Source organism: Dreissena polymorpha, chromosome 3 (assembly GCF_020536995.1).
Source record: "Dreissena polymorpha isolate Duluth1 chromosome 3, UMN_Dpol_1.0, whole genome shotgun sequence".
Taxonomy (NCBI): domain Eukaryota; kingdom Metazoa; phylum Mollusca; class Bivalvia; order Myida; family Dreissenidae; genus Dreissena; species Dreissena polymorpha.
Genome location: NC_068357.1, coordinates 67,451,837 through 67,472,153, shown reverse-complemented (window position 1 = coordinate 67,472,153; position 20,317 = coordinate 67,451,837). Strand labels below are relative to the sequence as shown.

Sequence of the window (20,317 nt, the reverse complement as noted above, 5' to 3'; positions counted from 1 at the left end):
GTCTGGACAATATCTAGGTCAAGTTTGACTTTTGGTAAAGATTGAATGAACCGACTCCTCTCAGGTGAGCGAACTAGGGCCATCTTGGCCCTCTTGTTGCGTTACTTACAGGTTCATACTAGCGAGTATCGGTACATCGTATGCTCATCTTTGAACTCGTAGGTCAAAGTAAAACCTTGTAGTAACTTTCTGTCAAATAAATTAAGCACTTAAAATTATTTAAAATGCAATGCAAACATATATAATTGTAATTTATACTATACAGCCAGGTATTTTACAAGCGAGTGCTATTAGCAGTAGTCGTTGATACAATTGACGCTAAATAATTATTTTAAGTGTCCGAAAACATAGAGTAATTACGGTAATCTTGTATTATTTAAAGCATTGTTATGATAAGTAGCATGGGTTCAGAGGACAGCCTTGTTGCCTGTAAGATAATACAGTTTAGTAATGAAAAAAATTATGGCTATTATAATTATTGAAATAGTGTTATGATGTTTTCTCAAGTTAGCAGCCAGGATAGCTTTGTATCAATGAATAACACGCATTAACTTTTTAATTTGAAACATTGAGGTTAAAAAAACAAACTGCGCGCTATACATGATAAAATACGATTTGCCTTTCACTACACTAGCTGGTGTAAGCAATCATATAACTGCAATTTCTTTCTGCTATTTTGACATTTACTTCATGGTTTATCTACATATTTCCCAAAGCACAACAACATTATCTATCTTAGCCTAGGGTTTTTACTTCCTAGTGTATGGGTGTAGATGGTATACCATGATAACCTCCGAAATTCACAATTTATTGACAGGCTAATAAAATCATTTATCATATGTCAATATGATATCAGTATCAGTGTGGATCATATCTGATTAAGGACTTACATATTGACTACATACAATGAAAATGAATAGTTGTTTTATGGATTGAATTGATACTTGAGCATTGTATTTCGTTGTTCTGAGGTGGATAGCCACCACATGATGAATTTGTCTGTTAAGATACTGTGGAGCTATTGTAAGTAAGCTCAAATGTTTTACTGAAAGAGTTGAAATTGCGTTTGTACTGCCAGATGTGCAAGCATTTGTTTAAATTTATGAAACTGAATTTGTGGTGTGTGTTTTTTTAATTCAAATTTTCATCATATTAGGTTGTTGTTTAAAGTGAAAGGAAATTAAACATGGAGATTCATACTGTGCACTCTTATCCGGTATTGAAATAATTAAGTTTTTGTTTTGCTATTTCTATGGCGTCTGATAAGTTTTCACAGTTCTCAGTTTTTGATTTTGTTTCAGTAAGGGATTCTAAATAACCTTTAGTTAAATTGACATTTGAATTCTTGATTTCATCAAATGGTTCATTAAACACACTCGGATTAATTCCAAACTGATTGGCAAAGTCTTCCTCAGACATAACAACTTCCTCCATTAAACCGTCCCAAACAATGTCAAACTTACCTCCATCCACAAAGTCTGACATGGTAATATTAGTCATTGTATTTATACATGTTTTTTATATTTAAGTCCTTATTTTCAATTAGCTTTTAACGAGCCTTATCAAACACAATTCATGTGCCAAAATTGGCAAACTGTAGAAGACAACACATGTAACCTTAATAATAATTTATGATTTAAAATTATTTCATTATTTAATCCATATTACATTGGGTTTTATTGTGAAGTGTTTTACTATTTTATTTTTTACTATTTTTACTGGTTTTTTATTGTTTGTTTTTTTTGTTTGGTCTCTTTATATTAAGTGCTGAACTTTTGTCATAACCTTTGACCTTTGATGTTTGCATATGAAGGCGTGTCAAAAAAAGTAGTCCGTTTGTTATATGACGTCATCAGCATGTACTTATTCATTCTTAATATTTGTAAAATACCTTTTTTCTGTTTTTGTTATTGTTAGTGGATTAAATGTAATACATATTGGTATCAAATTGTTTGTTTTGATAAATCTGATTCAGTTTTACAATAAAACAAAACATTGTACTTAAGTCTTAGTAGCCTCCACACATGACTGATATATGAACTTCCTGTTGACCGTGATATAAAAAAAGATATCAGGCAATAGGATATCAAGCAGATATCAATGTGGTGGTATGATAAAAACAAATACCGTCCCTACCAAGCGGTCACTCGTTAAATATTTACCTTGACGCACTTTCAACGAGAATGATTTTGTTATGTCAACAGCGAGAACTTTATATTTTAATGTAATTGCAGTTTCTATGTTATCTGTTTAGGTCAGGATCTATCAAATGAACGACGATTTCCACGAACGAAAGATACAGTGAGTGATATGGAAAAAAACCCCAAATTGCTTCATATCGACGAAGGAAGGATCTCATTCAGTGCTCGTTTGTTAGCTCGATAGGAATATTCTGAGTGTGGTTGTTGTTCCACGTGGGACGCGTATATCTGCAGAAAAAGGTAAGAGAAATATTGATGGTTTATATGTAAATGTTTATGATCATTTACATAGTTATTATTTTAATTTTAACATCGCTTTCAAGTCCAATATAACTATGGAATTGAAAAGTAACGGTTAGCTTAATTGTTATGTTCTCGGTGTTATTTTTATCTATGTTTTAACAATATTGAACACATTTTTTACTATAATTATTACGCATCTAAAAACTTAGATTAGTTGTCCATTTATTTAGTTCCATTCGCCAATGATACTGTTATAATATCAGCAACACCGACAGATCTGAGGTTATTTAAAACAAATGTACGAAAATTGCTTGCGCTTGAAGTTTCAATTCAATGCCAATAAAACAAAAGTAGGAATGTTTAAAAGGCGTTAAATACACACTTAATGACATATTTTATTTAATTGAACATCATATTACATTCTCGAGTGAAATTTTCATATACCCAGACCTTCAAAATTGTTATATTCCATGGCGATTGAACATAATATATCACGCTATTGCTTATATTTTAATTGGCCACTCGTTTGGGGTTTAACAACGTTTGGGTTTTCAAAAATCCTTTAAATAAAAAAAATGTTAAGCGCATATCAAATCTTCTACGACAACTAAATATTCACAAGTTCTTGCTTTTCAAAAACAATCTGCACATTCGACTTGTTCCATATTATATAAATATACAAAAGAGGCATGGGTTTCCGAAAATTTGGATCACAAAGCGCTTGAAAGAAAGTATGTAACAACTCTATGATGATCAGTGCTAATTTTCATTTTCTATATTCACATTCATCTGATTTTTTATATCAGTTTACCAAGTTTGTTCGATATAATAAAAACAAATATCAACGACACTTTTCGGGGTATAGTAAATAGTGTCCTTCGAGGTATAATGCCCTCCTTGTGCTACGGGGACAATACTCTTTTGAGGTGTACTATTCACTATACTTCATGTGACCTGCCATATGCGGTATGTCTATGTGCCGGTCACAGCAAACATTTTTTATATCACTTGACGATTGAAAATAATATATTTCAATAGGGCTCTTATTTTCAATATTCTCCTTGCGTGGGGCTAAACAAGCTAACGCGGGTTTGCCAAAATACATTGCGTTGAAGCAAAATAAAATGTGTATGCGCTTATTAAAACGTCTATAACAGCTCAATATTTATGAGTGCCTATTGTTTTCCAATAGAAAAAACATGGTAGCTCGCCTTGTTCATAAAAACAAAACAAGCATGTTTTTTCCATATGATAACATAACATCATAAAAAAACTGCAATATGTTTACTATAACTCTCAACTGCCCGTGATATTCATATAATATTATTTATGAGTAACTAGAACACTTCAAGTCATTTATCTTGAGATTGTTTCATCAAGTAGTAAATTATTCATGAAAACCACTCAAACTCTATCAGATTAGCAATCAAATGCGTAGCCAGGTTATTAATTAGTTGTCGGGCCCGGTCGTGAAACCAATGTACGAAGTAAAATTAATGGTTAAATTATAGCGGTAGCGTAGTGGACATGGTGCATGCCTAGGTCCCAGGTTCTGGCGTTCACAAAATGTATCCCATAGATAATTATTGGTTGATTCCGCTCAAACTCTTACGGTCCAATAAACTTCGAAGCAGATGTTCGTCCAGAAATACATTTCAGTTAGATGTGTTTTGCCGAATAATCGCGAATAACCTTTTATCTGTTCTTCCACACAGAATATTATGTCTCAAAAGTGTCTGTTTTAAAATCCTCTATAACAACAAAGTGAATCTTTTGCAAACATTTTCAGCTGTAATACCTTCATGCTTAAATAATTAGTAAAAGGCTGCGATCAGTTTTTAACAGTTCGATACTGTTCGATCAGTTTTGGATGAATAATAAAACCTTGAATGCTGTATGCTTATCACTATTGAATATATTTCCCAAAAATTATTTGCACTGCAATCATCTTGAGCTGCTTATTGTATTTTGTCAAACGAAATCGCTGAGATACTATAATGCGCAGATAATAAAAAAGGAAAGATTTGTGGTTAAAACCATTGTTGCTAGCACAATGGTCCTTTTTATTTTGGTCAACTGTAGAAAACAAAGTAAATTCTTCTTTTCCAAACATATCTCGTTAAAAGCATGCTTGTTTGTGACTCATTAGTAGATCTCTTCAGACAGTCAGATAAAACCTTATCACCATCCATATTTATTTGTATAAGCAAATAGTTCTTCGCTATTCACCCAACTTTGTTACTTTGTTTGTTAAGACGTTTTTAAATATCGTGTCAACATGCGGAATGTTGTTCTTACTAGTCGTCAGCGCAAGTTCTCAGTATGTAGCACGCAAAACGGAAACTCGTACGAATTGTTCCATGAAAACAGCTTTATCAAAACTTCTTTCAGGTTCACCTTTGTCCGAAAATGTTATCAGTTAACTGGTCGTTTCGGTAAATTAACCGGTTAACCTCTTGCTACTTACTATTAATTAGTGTATTAGTATAAGATAAGTTTTCATTTTGAATGGTATTATTTAAACTACTAATACTTTTCTTGTAAAGATGCGTTTACGATTTCGTTAAGCATTGCCATCTTTGAATAAATATGAAAAGATTCTGTAACAAATTGATGTTACATTCACCATGGTGACATAAGCATACAACTACTTTTGCAGGTGAAAGCAATGATTAGATGTACTGCATCCTCATGACGATGCTTACCACTAATGAACCTTCTGGTCTTAAATCCCAATCACTATATGTTTACTTTTGTTCTATGATTTCAGTTAAATATGGCAGGAGAAGAATGTTTATCTAAAGTCGCAGTCTTCATTCAAGAAGGAAAGGCACTGAGATCACTTTTGAAAGGCACACGGTTAGATGAGCCTGTATTACCCGACATATTTACTTGGATCAGCCACGAACTGTTCAAAGACATTGAACTGACGCCTATTGCTCTACGACATGCCATACAAACACATATTTTAACCGGCCGGAAAGATATAACAGAGGTCCTCATAGATATATTAACCGGATCTGGGCAGAATGAGAACAAGCTAGAAGCACTCCAAAATCAAGTACTTGACCCACAGTATGACAAAGCCAATTCTGTTATATATTTCTATTGTCTAGCAACGTTTGTTGACCTTGACATTTATGTCGTGAATTCTGAGAGTAACAATGAATGCAAATGGAAAGAATACAAGTCATTGAAACTACTGAATATTAAACAAGAAATAGATTACAGAAACAAGGTGTACAAGTTTAATGTTAACAGAAAGAAACAACCCGGCTTCCTGATGGCGTACATGCACATGGATGCCAGCGGACTGCATATGTACATAATACAATCACAATCGAGCCAACCTCAGAGACCGACATGCAAAGGAATGGTGGAGCTGGCGGCACGTCAATTAAGAAGTTAATAATTGTGATATATTATTTTAACATTTTCGCTCACTTGTGAAATGCACAGGTTGAGCTTTTGGCCGTGTTTTTTCTATTGTACATCGTCCGTAAAATTTCCATTCAAACGACATCTCCTGAACCTGAACCGCTGGGCAGATTTTAACAAAACTTAGCAAGAATGATCCTCATTTGATCCTCATTCACAGTAGTTTACATTCCCCTATGCGCTGCAGATGTAGTTCACTATAGCTTAAAATAGAATTTAAAAAGATAAAGTCTCAATATATTTTCTCTGAAATTGGAAAGTTCAAGGGTTTAATAATAATTGTGTCACATCGTATAGAGTTCCCTTACTTAGTTTGTCCAAAGCATGCATATGTGTCAAAATTAGCCAAAGTGTGTGTGTGTGTGTGGGGGGGGTCACATCATTACTATATACTAACACAGTAAATAACTTTTCTTTCTTTAAAACCGCTAGGGTCAGGGTTAAATGTTTGGTGTACAAACTCGTATAGGGGTCATCTGCTAAATTTGTTCAAGCCATACCCATTAGGTATAAGTTTGCCACGCCTCAGGGGTCACATCATTTATAAAGTCTTGGTGTATACTATAATATAAGGGCCATCTATTTATTTAGTTTTAATCATGTATTGTGTCAAATAAATTAACATTTCTACATATATTTATAAAGATGATATCTTTAAAAAAAATCTCTGAAATCGCAAGGTCAGGGGTTAAATATTTTATGTGTAATACCGTATAGTGGTTATTACTAAGTTTGTTTAAATTGTTCCACTTGGGTAAACACTTGCTTAGCTCCAGGATAAAAGCTTTTTAGAGACATAAAAAGTAAATAACTAAACAGACACGATTCTGAAAGCAAAAGTGTTTTTTTTTAATATTTCTCAATTAATAACGTATGAAGGTCCTCTTCAAAGTTTGTTCAAATCATGTCTATCTGTTTAAAACGAGCCTCGCTCCAGGCATGAGATGATTTTTTAGACTTACATATTGAACTATTTTGAAAATATCTCAAACCAAAAATCCACGCGTTGTTATATTTGACCTGTAATGCCATATAGGCGGCCTCTACTTTGTTCAAATCATGACCTTGGATTCACCCGCCTGGGGTTACGGGTAACATAGGTTCAAAAATGACCACGACCCGTTCCGCGGGTGAGCGATCAAATGATCATCTTGACCCTGTTCTTTATGTTTCACGCCTAAAATCACTTATTTTATTTTAGGCGATAATAAATATACGCATGTTGATGATAAATTTAAATAACATGTTTGATTGTTTATTATTTCAATAGCTTATTTGCGAGTGTGTTTGAACGCAAATAGTCAGCAATGTTTTCTGTTACAATAGGTACTCCACTAGCTGCAATTACAGTTCCGCTCTCGTTGGTTGTTGATGTTCAACAGAATGCCGCTCAGATACCAGAGAAGTGCAAACGCATCAGCTTCTGGGTAGAAGAATTTTGGTAAGCAGTGTGACAAATATATCAGTGTCAGTGATATTGTATCGAGTTCTGCGCATAATACGTACATTTACATTTATTATCATATTACGATCGAAATAAACCTAACCTGACTAGGTCCATTGTTTATATATTTTAGTCGTGAAACAGACTGCTGGCATATTTTCGAAAGGAAAATTGAGGTCCAAAATGTAGATGGCGTGATGAGATTCAGAGTACCAAGATCCGATTCCACAATCCGTCTAAAGTTTATAAAGCATTTGTCAGACGCTTCAAGGGATCACGTGTTAACTTTCTGCAGAGTAAGTACTAAATACACTTTTTATACAATTTGTTTTCCATGTCTGTTGAAACAAATCGGGCTATAATTGAAAACTTTAACTTAAATAATTTGGATTCGTCTTTGTAACCAACATAAACATTTGTGAAACGGCAAATTGCAGTATATATTTCTTGAGTTATTCGACAATTTAAAATTCTTATCTACGAAGTATAAATACGAACTTTTAAATCCTTATACTAGCATCATTCTTTAAATAAATTAGCTGCGCAGCCATGCTCTTGATCAATATAACAACCTCATACTAAAAAATTGAGAGTCGGGTATGAGTTTACCGAAAGAAGGGCTATAATGTGTTCACTTATGAGTGTAAATGTGATATTTGGCAGCAACATTATTAAAATTGAGGAGAAAAGTTAAATTCTCAAAACAAGTTAAGAGATGTAAGCGTGTTTATGGAAATTAACACATATATTTTAGTTATTTTCCAACGTTGGTTTTAATTAATACTTCAGTTTAAACGTAATAATAATATAAATATATGTTGAACTTCACATGACTAAGCGAAAGTTGTTACTTTTTAGATCCTTTTAAGGCGTTGTGAATTCAAAGTGTTAGAGGGTTTGAGTGACCGCTTTAAATCAGCCGGTAAGTATGGAATGAAAACGATATTAAGGCAATTAATTTAATGCAAGTCTATGTTTAAAGTTATTGATAATTTTGTTGAGAAAATAAAGATGTATCGAAATTTACACTTTAGTAAGTTTATTGATTTTTGCATTAAATGAATTCAATCTAGTTGTTATTAAAAAGCAACTTATGTTAGGGTTAAATATTTTATTTTTGTCGACACGAATTTCACATGTTATAAAATGACAATTTTGTGGACACTAACTTCGTCGATTTCCATTAAAAAAAAAATGTTCCCAAAAACATAAAATAATAAAATATTGCGGTATTCTGTCATGAGTGAATATTTTGGTCTTAAGAATAGCACTTACTTACAATGTGACGTTCATTTTGGATTTATTTCAGATATTCCATTCAAACATAAATACGCAGTCTTAAGCAATTTTGAGACGGAATTAGGAAAGTTCAATGATGCTATATCTATCGGGACAAAGCCGTCTGAATTACAAGAAAGGAGGGGAAGAGTCAACAATGCAGTCATTGGTACATCCATATCCGGCTTGGTTGGAGGTGTTCTCGGAGTTGTTGGTCTTGCTCTTATTCCAGTAACATTCGGAGTATCCTTAGGTTTAACCATTGCTGGTGGTGTGATTGGTGCCTCAAGCGGAATAGTGCAAGGCGGTTTCCGCGTTCACGAAGCGGTTAAGGAGAACAAATCAACTGCTCAAATTAGGGAAACGTTGGAAAAGGTAAGAGGCGACTTTGAAAAAGCGCTTACAGATTTCACGAGAGAATTCAATCTAGATGCCATTGGAAACAGCGGTCCTGAAAGTCCAGGTTTGAACATTCGAGGTAGTTTATCGATAGGAGCGATTTTACGGTCAGTTCATAGCGGTGTTGGGATAGGTATTGCTGCTGCTAAAGTTGGTGCCTCCGCTGCAACAACAGCAGCAGCAATTCTTGCTCCAGTTAGTCTTATCCTTGACGGAGGATTTATGGCAGAAGCGATTTATGGCAAGGCAACAGGTAATCACACCGAAGCCGGGAGGAAACTTGAATGTCTACGAGTTTTTCAGACTATTGTTAATGCTTCATACCGGGGAAACGCTGACTTTAACACAAACATTGTCGAAAAAATCATGCAGAACGATTAAGAGGTAAACATAGGCGAAAATACCATCGTTAACATAATTTTTATGGCCGGTGCCAAATAGTTTTGGTAATTCACAATCCATGTAACTTCATCTTCAGTTCTTGAAATATGAAAAAGACCTTTCTTTTATCTGAAGTCAACAATCTTTATGGAACGCTATTTTCTTATTTGGTCTTTTTTTTCCTCCAATGTAAAATTGCTTTGCAATAGTATAATACTAATTTGTCAACCGAATAGAATACCGTTATAACATCAAGTTTTTAGACATGAAAATGTATTAAACTATTACATCATTACTGTATTTGCTCTTTATGTTGTATTTTGAAAACGTTTGTAAAGACATGTATGTTGTTTTTGTAATTATTTAACCTCAATGATTTCTATAATTGTGTTTGAATATTTGTCTGGTACCTTATTAACCTCATAATTTTTCTGATTGTGTGAAAGGTATGTTTAGTTGCCATAAGTGTGACATACAGTCGGTTAATGCATGTCTTACTTTGTTGTTTGTTAAATGTTTGCATGTTCATTTTATGTTTTAAAGAACATTTTGTTGTCAACGCGTCGTGTGTAAAATGCTCGGACAATAAATTAGTTAAAATGCAAATTGTACATGTATTGCATACTAAATACGAAAATAAGGAACAATATAGCATCTGCTTTAGCTGGAGTGTAGTTTGTGACTGTCTATAGACATGTTTAGAAATAATAAAGACCAATTAAAACGCAAACCAACTACTCATGAGTACCATGTTCTTAATTATTACAAATACGATTCTTGAAAGTAGCGCGATGAAAAGTTATGGCAGATAATTAAAGAATTATTGACCATATTGGTATGAGATCATTTAAATATCATTTAAGTTTGTTATGTGCGCACTCTAATCGAATTCCACAGCACTTTGAATAATTAAACTTGTGCAACAATCTTACAATATCCGAAAATGTTCAAGTGCCGAAATTCAGTATCATTTAGTAATTGCTTATATTTTTTCTTCACAAGTATAATGATTAAAACTCATTCAATTAATAATTGTACTAGTTTTATTAGCTCCACTGGCCAGAGGCCAGCGGGGCTTATGTCATGGTCCTGTGTCCGTCGTGCGTGCGTGCGTGCGTCCGTGCGTTAACTTTTTCTTTAAACATCTTCTCCTAAACTACTTGTCCAATTCTGATGAAATTTCTCATGAATGTTCCTTGGGTGAACCTCTTTCAAATTTGTTCAAAATATGCCCCTGGGGTCAAATTTGACCCTGCCCCGGGGGGTCAAAAAATTGAAAATTTGCTTATATAAGGCCTATTTTGTGAAAACTTAAAAAAATTCTCGTCCATAACCATTGGGCCTAGGGCTACCAAATTTGGTATGTAGTGACATCTTATAGTCCTTTACCAAGTTTCTTCAAATGTTGCCCCTGGGGTCAAATTTGACCCTGCCCTGGGGGTCAGAAAATTGAAAATTTGCTTAAATAAGGCCTATTTTGTGAAAACTTTAAAAATCTGCTCATCCATAACCATTGGGCGTAGGGCTACCAAATGTGGTAGGTAGTGACATCTTATAGTCCTCTACCAAGTTTCTTCAAATTATATCCCTGGGGTCAAATTTGTCCCTGCCCGGGGAGTCAAAAAATTGAAAATTTGCTTATATAAGGCCTATTTATTGCAAACTTTAAAAATCTTCTGGTCCATAACCGTATGGCATAGGGCTTCCAAATTTGGTATGTAATGACTTCTAATAGTCCTCTACCAAGTTTGTTCAAATTAAGCCCCTCAGATCAAATTTCACCGTTCCCCAGGGGTCACAAAATTTAACATATGCTTATATTGGGCCCATTTTGTGCAAACTTTAAAAATCTTCCTGTCCATAACCATTGGGCCTATTTCTACCACATTCGGTATTTAGTGACATTTAATAGTTCTCTACTAAGTTTGTTCAAATTATGTCCCTGGGGACAAATATGACCCTGCCCTGGGGGTCACAAAAATGAACATATGCTTAAATAAGGCCTATTTTGTGCAAACTTTAAAAATCTTCTTGTTCATAATTATAGAGCCTAGGGCTACTAAATTTTGTGTGTAGTGATATCTTATAGGCCTCTACCAAATGTGTTCAAAATTTTCCACTGGGTTCAAATTTGACCCTGCCCTGAGGGTCACAAAACTGAACATATGACGTTTACCAGGGGAGATTACTGCGGCCGTGTGGCTGTGACCAACAACAACAAAAACATCTTGTAAACATGAGATAAAACCCTGTCATTTAGTGCCATTTTAGATCAGATGGTGACTTCTTACAAAGGAATTGAAGTAAGAAAAAGTGTTATGATTGTTTTGCTTATAAACTGAAAAAAGTCGGGTTTTATTTAAAAATGTCGAAAGTGAACATATATCCGGATAAAAATATTTCGGATGCCATGTTAATTTAATGTCTTTTTTGTAGTGTTTAAACCAGTTTAATAATATCTTATTGATTTTAAAAACACAACTTCCATGAACATAATTATTTTAAGAAAAGTCAATATATGATACTGCATGGTAAAGTCGAACTTTGTATCCAAGAGAAGGTGTTTGAATTAATGAAGTGCAATGTTCTTAACTATCGTATATGCTGCTTTTTAATAACTCATGATTCATTGTTCCATTTGTGAATCGTGACTCATGAATTGTGGATATGATTGTCAATTGCTCAACGATCCATATATATTTCTGACCATTTTATAATTTTCTTAAAATAAGTTATGAATTGATCTTAGAAGTCAAATGTATTACTTAATAAAATACATTTGTAAATATAAAGAAATAATCTTTTGATTATCATAATATTCTCAGGCCTGTTGGTCTTAGGGATGTGTGGGTTGTTACTTATATTTTGAGATAATTCTTTACAAAGAAAGATGCTACTATTGTATTTGTTATAAATGTGTGAAAGGCTCTAAGAAGGAACCAGAGCTAATTAACCCTTTACCAAACACTAACAGGATTTTACGGGTTTGTTGCTGACAACTTTATAAATAATTGTGATAAAAGGAGAAATTGATCAAGATGAGCAATTCCTCCTTTTATCACAATTATTTCTACCCTACCTGATCATTTCCTTCATATTCCATTACAATTTAATTGTCGTCTGCAACCTCTTTCAAATTGAGAAAGTCCAAAATGTGTCGTTTGGTAAAGGGTTAAGGCATTTTGATTCCTATGGGTCTTGTGAATCTGTTTCAAATCAAATGCGTAGATTTGATCTTCAGCATCTAAAAATATGTGAAATAGAAAGAACGACAATATCTTTTGGAGAGATAAATGTACCTACGTTATAAGCAAAGGACCTGTGCAACAATTCCCGGGCTTTTTAGTCTGTTTAGTTAACACGGTAGTAACTTTTTCCATATATAAAAAAGCTCACCCTTCCAACTTTTAAGCGCCCAGTTGGACGAGGGATAGAAAGAGAAAGTCACATGCTTAAATACATTTCAACCCATGCGCATTGCACGTTTTTTTTCGCATAAAAAACAGTGGAGCGATACAGGGCCATCATGGCCCTCTTGTTATGAATACATGCATATATTTTGTTTGAAGTTTGATATCGTGTATTGCGGAATATTCTAAAAATGCATTACAACATAATGAAATGTGTTCTTTATTTTTATTGTGCTGGTTTTTGAAAACCCTTATACATTAAGGAATTAAGCTGATAATTGTACCAAGTTTATAAATTGTAATTAAAGTGAACATATTTTTTTCGCATAAAAAAAACAGTGGAGCGATACAGGGCCATCATGGCCCTCTTGTTATGAATACATGCATATATTTTGTTTGAAGTTTGATATCGTGTATTACGGAATATTCTAAAAATACATTACAACATTATGAAATGTGTTCTTTATTTTTATTGGGCTGGTTTTTGAAAACCCTTATACATTAAGGAATTAAGCTGATAATTGTACCAAGTTTATAAATTGTTATTAAAGTGAACATATACTCTCTATATTGCAGTAGCCTTTATATAGATTTTTATGTGAAATATACACATATGCATAACCTATTGCGATGTTTGCGGTGCTCTAAACCCACCGGTATTAGCTCCACTTCCTTTGCAATGACCGATCCAATGTTGCACCTCTTTTGATTTATCCATATGTATAGTGCTGCGTTGTATGCATCAACTGATCCAATGCGGTGACACATACGTTGGTATATTTGTATGGTTAGTGTTGCGATGTTAGAAACGACTATTTTCGTATTGGAACTTGCGTTTGTTTCATGAAACGAAAATTATAGGTCCGCAACACCGCGAATGGTGTCAGTAAAACTATTTAACTTATGATTTATTGACGCTCTACTTGAGTAATATCTTTATTGCAAAATATAAATACAGGTAACATAGAAATACAATGTAATCATTGAACGAAATTGCTCTCGTCAGGCATCGTCCCATTAATTTATGACATCGGCGTGAGACAGATACTCAAACGAGACATAATTACATACAAAGAAAACAAGTAACGAGGCGTGCTTAATAAATATGTGAAATCGTGCACGGTATAGGGAAGAGGACAATTACAACGAGCCAGTCATGGTATACGAGAGATAACCCTGGGTTATGGTTAGGTTAGGGTAAGTGTTAGGGGTCGGGTTAGGGTTAGGGTATGGGTTAAGGCTAATCCTAACCCGAACCATAACACTAACCCTAACCCTCTAACCCCCCATGCGCATTACAATACCATGCCTCGCTTGTTGTCGTTGTCCGCTTCCCACTTGAAAAGCTGTATTCTTGTGTCAACAAATAGTCACTGACAAGCGGACCGTTATTAGAATAGAAAGTTTGTCATCTATACCATTAACAATATGTAGACGTTTAGATGTACATAAATCTAGTACAATTTCCCCATGACTAGTAAGTGAACTGAGGCCCCGGGCATTATCTGAGCAGTAACCAGCGCCATCATATTCAGTATTTATTTTGCCATGAACAATATAATCACATGTATTGCAAACCATGCTATTCAGATCGACAGGAACAACAAGTTTACCATATTCATAAAATATGTCATATCGTTTACTTCAATTTCAAACAAATCCACATTAGATGTGTTATATATAGGATACCCCCGCCGCCATATATGAGTCGCACAGAACATATTCATCTCAGATATTAAAACGTGTTGTTCGATTAAAACCAGAAGATTATATTATAACGATTGAAATATTATCAACTTCACGACCTTTAGCTAATTCGTCTTTAATTTACACAACAAGTAAAACACAATTAGTACGAGCTTTTATATGCTGATTTATTTCAAGAAGTTACAAGGAAAATATACACTAAAATTGATATCATATAATTATCTGTCCAAACAAACGTTTATAATGAGAGCTCAAAATATAAACAAAATTAAAACATCACGTTTGCATTTGTTCTCTGCTTATTGACCGTCATGTGTAGATGATCATTCACGAGGTCTTTGGACTGCAATCAGTGTTGGCAGAATTATTACAAAATTGTCTGTTGTGTTTTTGACTATTGATAATATTTACCCAAACAATTGTGTGCTGTACGTATATTTTATGTATTGGTGTATTTCGTCTAACTAAACAACTGAGATAATTTATTGCGTAGATGATCGAACAGGAAGAAAGTTTGGCTGCTATATGCAAGTTTTATTAGAGTTTTTGACCTTCGTCTGTTTGTCCCGTGTTAGTTTGTTCGTCTGTTTCCAAACATGTGTCGTAATGACAGACGTGCCTGTGGCATATTTGTAAATCTAATAATATGTAGTATAAGGGAATATCAAAAGTATACTATCTAATTTTAAATTTGATTGGTGTTATTTTAACTGTAAGTAAAAGCTCATAATGAGATGTATCTAAACATTCGCTTAGTATTGCTAGCTTTGAAAAAAAGATAAAATTACGTTTTAATAAATGGAAATTAAAAATATACTAGCTATGAAAGTACGATATAACTTCAGTTACTTACATGTCAAAGATATATGTTATATACATCGTATGCTGATGTCTTTATGTTACATGTTCTGCTCCTTAATAATGTATTATTTATTTACACATCCCTTTTGTCACCACAAAGGATGATCATTGAACAATTGTATTTTGGGCCGGAGGCCTTGTTACAATAAACAATATGTTATGGTATGGTATGTTATGTACGTCAGGATTCACCATCCGTATATGTTTATGTATGTTCTATGATTTCAGTTAAATATGGCCGGAGATGAATGTTTGTCTAAGGTAGCAACCTTCATCCAAGAAGGAAAGGCACTTAGATCTCTTGTGAAAGGTACACGACCAGAGGAGCCTGTGTTATCCGACATATTTACTTGGATCAGTCACGAGCTGTTCAATGACATCGAACTAAAGCCAATAGCTCTACGACATGCAATACAAAAACACATTTTAACCAACCGTAAAGATATAACAGAGGTCCTCATAGATATAGTTACCGGATCTGGGCAGAAAACGAGCAAGCTAAAAGCACTGCAAAATCAAGTACTTGACCCACAGTGTGACCAGGAGAATTCTGTTATATACGTCTATTGCCTAGCAACGTCTGTTGACCTTGACATTTATGTCGTGAATTCTGAGGTCGATAATGAATTTAAATGGATGGAATACAAGTCCTTAAAATTACTGAACATCGAACAAGAAATAGATTACAGAAACAAGACGTACACGTTTCATGTGAACAGAGCTGATAAAACACCCGGTTTCCTGATGTCGTACATGCACGTGAATGCGAACGGACTGCAAATGTATATGATACTCGTGACCAGAATCAAGCCGACCTCAGTGGCCGAAATGTCGAGGAATGGTCGAGATTGCTGCACAGCAATTAAAATGTCGGTATATCTTAATAATCAGGCCACTGCGTTTGATTTAAGAAAGTGCTAGTGTTCAAGTGCTTTCGATTCAGTAATCTTACTCACATATATTTTTGTCTCAGCGATAATAAATATATTATATGTTGATTCTGGTTTTAAAATACCTGTTTGATTGAATTTGTATAGCTTATGTGAAATAGATTTTCAATACAAACAATCAGCTATGTTTTTTCGTTTTCTGTGACAACAGGTACTCCACTAGATGCAATTACAGTGCCGACCTGGTTGGTTGATGATGTACAACAGAATGCCGCTCAAATACCAACGAATTGCAAACGTATCCGACTCTGGGTAGAAGAACTTTGGTAAGCAGTGTGACAAATATGTCAGTGTCGGTAACAGTATTTTATCAAATTCTGCGCATAGTACGTGCTTTTTAATTAAGTATCGTATTATTTATCATTTGAACTGAACCTAACCTGACTAAACCCAGTGTTTTATATTCTAAAGTCGTGAAACAGGCTGCCGGCACATTTATGAAAGGGTAATTGAGGTCCCAAATGTAGACTTCTGGACCCAACTAAATGTTCCATTTTCCGATTACACACTCCGCCTGAAGTTAATAAATCATTTGTCAGACTCGTCAAGTGAAAATGTGTTAACATCTGCAAGGCAATGATGATACAATTATTTTCCCTGGTTGTTAATTAAAAGTGACTAGTACCTCAAGTACTATTTGTGAAAGTATATTTAACAAACACACCATTGTGATAGAGATTAATATGTTGTATTGTGGCCTGTGGTATTATGTTGCCTGCATGATTTAATGGTAACAAGACTATTAGAAAAGTTTTTGTTTAGATTCTTTGAAGGCGCTGCGAATTCGAAATTCTAGAGGGTTTAAGTGACCAGTTTAACTCACTTGGTAAGTAGGAAATGAAAGCGATAGGTATTCAAGTGATTAAAAACAAGACGGTGTTTAATATTTTAAATACTGTTTTATATTAAAAAAAAACAAAAACGAAATTGATAGTTGATCAATTTAATGGATGTCATGGTTTATTTTTAGTAGTATTGTTATTAACTCGGAACTGTGTGTCGAAATACACACTGTACAAATTAAACCATTGTGACATTCTTTATATTTTATATTTATATTCGTCGCCATGTAGATTCATGAATTTTCAAAAAAAAAAAAAATTCGTAGTATTCTTTAATGCGTCAATAATTTTTTTTTTCATAAGAAAAACACTAATTTACAATGTGTCGTACACGTTAGATTTTTTTTCAGATAGCCCATTAAAACATAAATACGCAGTCTTATGCAAGTTTGAGACGGAATTAGGTAAATTAAATGATGCTATATCATTTGGGACGATGCCGTCGGAATTGAAAGAAAGGAGGGGAAGAGTCAACGATGCAGTCATTGGTTTATCCATATCTGGCATAGTAGGAGGAATGATTGGAATTGTTGGTCTTGCTCTTATACCAGTTTCATTCGGGGCATCATTGCGTTTAACCATTGCTGGTGTTGTGATTGGTGCCTCAAGCGGAATAGCGCAAGGAGGTTTCCGCATTCACGAAGCGGTAAAGCAGAACCAATGAACTGCTCAAATAAGGGCAACGTTGGAAAAGGTAAGAGACGACTTTGAAAAAGCACTCACAGATTTCACGGGAGAATTCAACGTAGATGCCTTTGAAAACAGCGGCCCTGAAAATCCAGGTTTGAACATTCGAGGAAGTTTCTCAATAGGAGCGATTTTACGATCAGTTCATAGCGGTGTTGGGATAGGATTGGCTGCTGCTAAAGTTGGGGCCTCCGCCGCAACAGCAGCGGCATCCGTTCTAGCTCCAGTTGGTCTTATCCTGGACTTTTCTTTTATTGCAGACTCGCTGTGTGATATGCTTAATGGTAATAACACCGGAGCTTGAAGGCAACTTGAATGTTTACGAGTATTTCAGACTGTTGTTAATGCAGCATACAGGGGAAATGCTGACTTAAGCACAAACATTGTAGGAAGCATAATGCATAACGACTAAAGGGTTAAGAATAAATATACATATGAACAGGCTAAATACTTTTGAAAACCGTATTATTATCTGTTTAACTCATTTATTTCATCCATTGGCTGGCTTTATTGTGTCATTCGTATCACATAGGTATTGTAGTTTTTAGCTCAACCCAATAAATGAAACGACACAACTGATGCTTCAGCCGGAAAAAAAACCGTTTAGATAATCCCATTCTACTACATCTTATTTTAGTGTAACCATTTTGGTTAAATGCCGATTTTTTTTAAGTGGATGATGTTTCCACTACTATCATGTACAATTGTTCCACTGGTCATGCACTTGTATGGTTAAAAGAATTTTTGTAAAAACAAGAATTACGACGCACATTAAGATTCGATACTAGTTGATTGAGTCAATGATGTTATGCAATTCATTTTAATAATCGCAATTCAGTGAAAGAAGCATGAGAAAAATTGGACAAATACTGTTCAATGGGTAGCAAATGGGACAAATACTGTGGAATGGGCTACTCTAAAAAAAGAAACTATCAGTTCGTTTTCATATAAAAGTCTCAAAAGTTTATTCGTCAAAACTGTAAGTAAAACTTTTAAGTTTTATTGATGTGATGGACTTGCTTATGAGCTTTAAACTCGTTTGAAATTACTGTTTTGTATAATCCATATTTTCATTAATGCTTATTTGTTATGTCTTTTATCGTGTATGTGTATTTTGGTGTGTTGATAATTATGACTTTGCACTCTTCCAACTGATTTAAAGTAGCCACATATAAATTTTATCTATTGAAGTTTATCGATGCATTCGTATTAAAAATGTTATATTTTGATGATCGGCGTGTAAGAAACAAATGTTAACCTCGACGTCCCATATCAAACGTTTTAATTGAAAGACTTAATTTACTACAACTTATAAAGTTAAGTACAACAATTTTTACTCGCTAAAATTTAAATAGGTTGTTATAGGTTGAAGATTAACTGTAAATCGTGTAGACCAGTAAATAATTAAATAAAAAACACGATTAAAACCAAAATAGTTATATTTTAAACAAGTTTCGTTAAAACCTCAGCTGGATCGGTCGCCTCAAGTATTTTTGGTTTTGTTAAATTGTGTATGATTCCCAATTTAATTGGAATATTCAATTACATACGGATCTCATCAAAATCAATTAAATGTTTTCTTATCAAGTTCGTTAAGCGATCGTGATGAAATAACACATATACTCGCAAAAACACAATAGTTACTTTAGTGAATAACAAATATTAATAAGAAACTTAATTTTGACACATTTTGAAAATGTTTTGGGTCGGCACAAAAAAGTTCGATTGGGCTACCATAACCGACATTTTCTCAAGTGTTTTGTTATCATGACTGTTTTCTTAAAATCATCTTAACCGTCATCATATTATATGGTATCACTATTATCAGTGTATAATAAAAATATAAAACTATATCATTATGAGTGTATAGTCACTTGTTTTAAAGCAATAATTCAGTAACTAGACACCAGCATTCCTGCTCTGTCCATATCAAAGCGAATGACAATTAATATTGATAAACTGGTAATGAGAATAAATTGTTGCTGATTATGCTGATATTAATTATAACAACAGATTAATTTTATCATTTACAAATGTTGGACTTTTGCTCTTGCAAAATTAGTCAAATGAAATAAATAATTTTGCTGAACACCATTTAATTGTAAGTTGATACAAGTATTTTGTATATTAGTACATTTATAAAGACGGTGGAAAATGTCTCCAATCGCCTAATTCTCAGGCAATGCTTAACAAGTCTGATCATCTCTGAACTGCGACGTCCAAGTATGTTGACTCACATTTACTATGGAATAATTATTTAAGCATAGTACCGAACCAATCATAATTCATCTTTTATATTGACCATAATAGTTTCCAGTTTATCCGACCATACATAACACGAAGATCTATCACTATGTATTTGTACAATTATAAATAATTTTGTGGGTCTGAAGCTGCAATAACTGTTTAATGTTTATATTTTCGAAGTGTAATAAATTGAATTCTAATGTCAACAATCTAAGTTCTCTTTACGTGA

The 20,317-nt window shown here is 33.9% G+C and overlaps 1 protein-coding gene and 1 long non-coding RNA gene across 3 annotated transcripts; both read left to right on the top strand.

Moving 5' to 3' along the window:
• Nucleotides 1-871: 871 nt before the first annotated feature.
• On the top strand, nucleotides 872-13,249 carry LOC127874596 (uncharacterized). Of its 2 annotated transcripts, XM_052418985.1 has the most exons (8): nucleotides 872-1,023; nucleotides 2,255-2,441; nucleotides 5,215-5,519; nucleotides 5,706-5,848; nucleotides 7,209-7,323; nucleotides 7,460-7,622; nucleotides 8,185-8,248; nucleotides 8,636-13,249. In XM_052418985.1, exons 3-8 carry the CDS (start codon nucleotides 5,221-5,223, stop codon nucleotides 9,382-9,384), a joined length of 1,533 nt encoding a protein of 510 aa, XP_052274945.1. In that variant the 5' UTR covers nucleotides 872-1,023; nucleotides 2,255-2,441; nucleotides 5,215-5,220; the 3' UTR covers nucleotides 9,385-13,249. The 2 variants fall into 2 exon arrangements, with proteins under 2 accessions (XP_052274945.1, XP_052274944.1); XM_052418984.1 differs by having other exon boundaries at nucleotides 5,215-5,848.
• A 3,211-nt stretch (nucleotides 13,250-16,460) lies between these two features.
• On the top strand, nucleotides 16,461-18,890 carry LOC127874265 (uncharacterized). The gene is made up of 3 exons (XR_008046755.1): nucleotides 16,461-16,578; nucleotides 17,075-17,138; nucleotides 17,505-18,890. It is a non-coding gene; the product is annotated as an uncharacterized LOC127874265 (long non-coding RNA).
• The last annotated feature ends 1,427 nt before the right edge of the window (nucleotides 18,891-20,317 follow it).

Bases quoted from the DNA above. Each gene is read 5' to 3' on its own strand.
- LOC127874596 (XM_052418984.1), top strand. From the start codon at position 5,221: ATGGCAGGAGAAGAATGTTTATCTAAAGTCGCAGTCTTCATTCAAGAA. The intron at 5,849-7,208 runs GTTAATAATTGT...CTGTTACAATAG, and splicing joins GGCGGCACGTCAATTAAGAA to GTACTCCACTAGCTGCAATT. The intron at 7,324-7,459 runs GTAAGCAGTGTG...TATATATTTTAG, and splicing joins TTCTGGGTAGAAGAATTTTG to TCGTGAAACAGACTGCTGGC.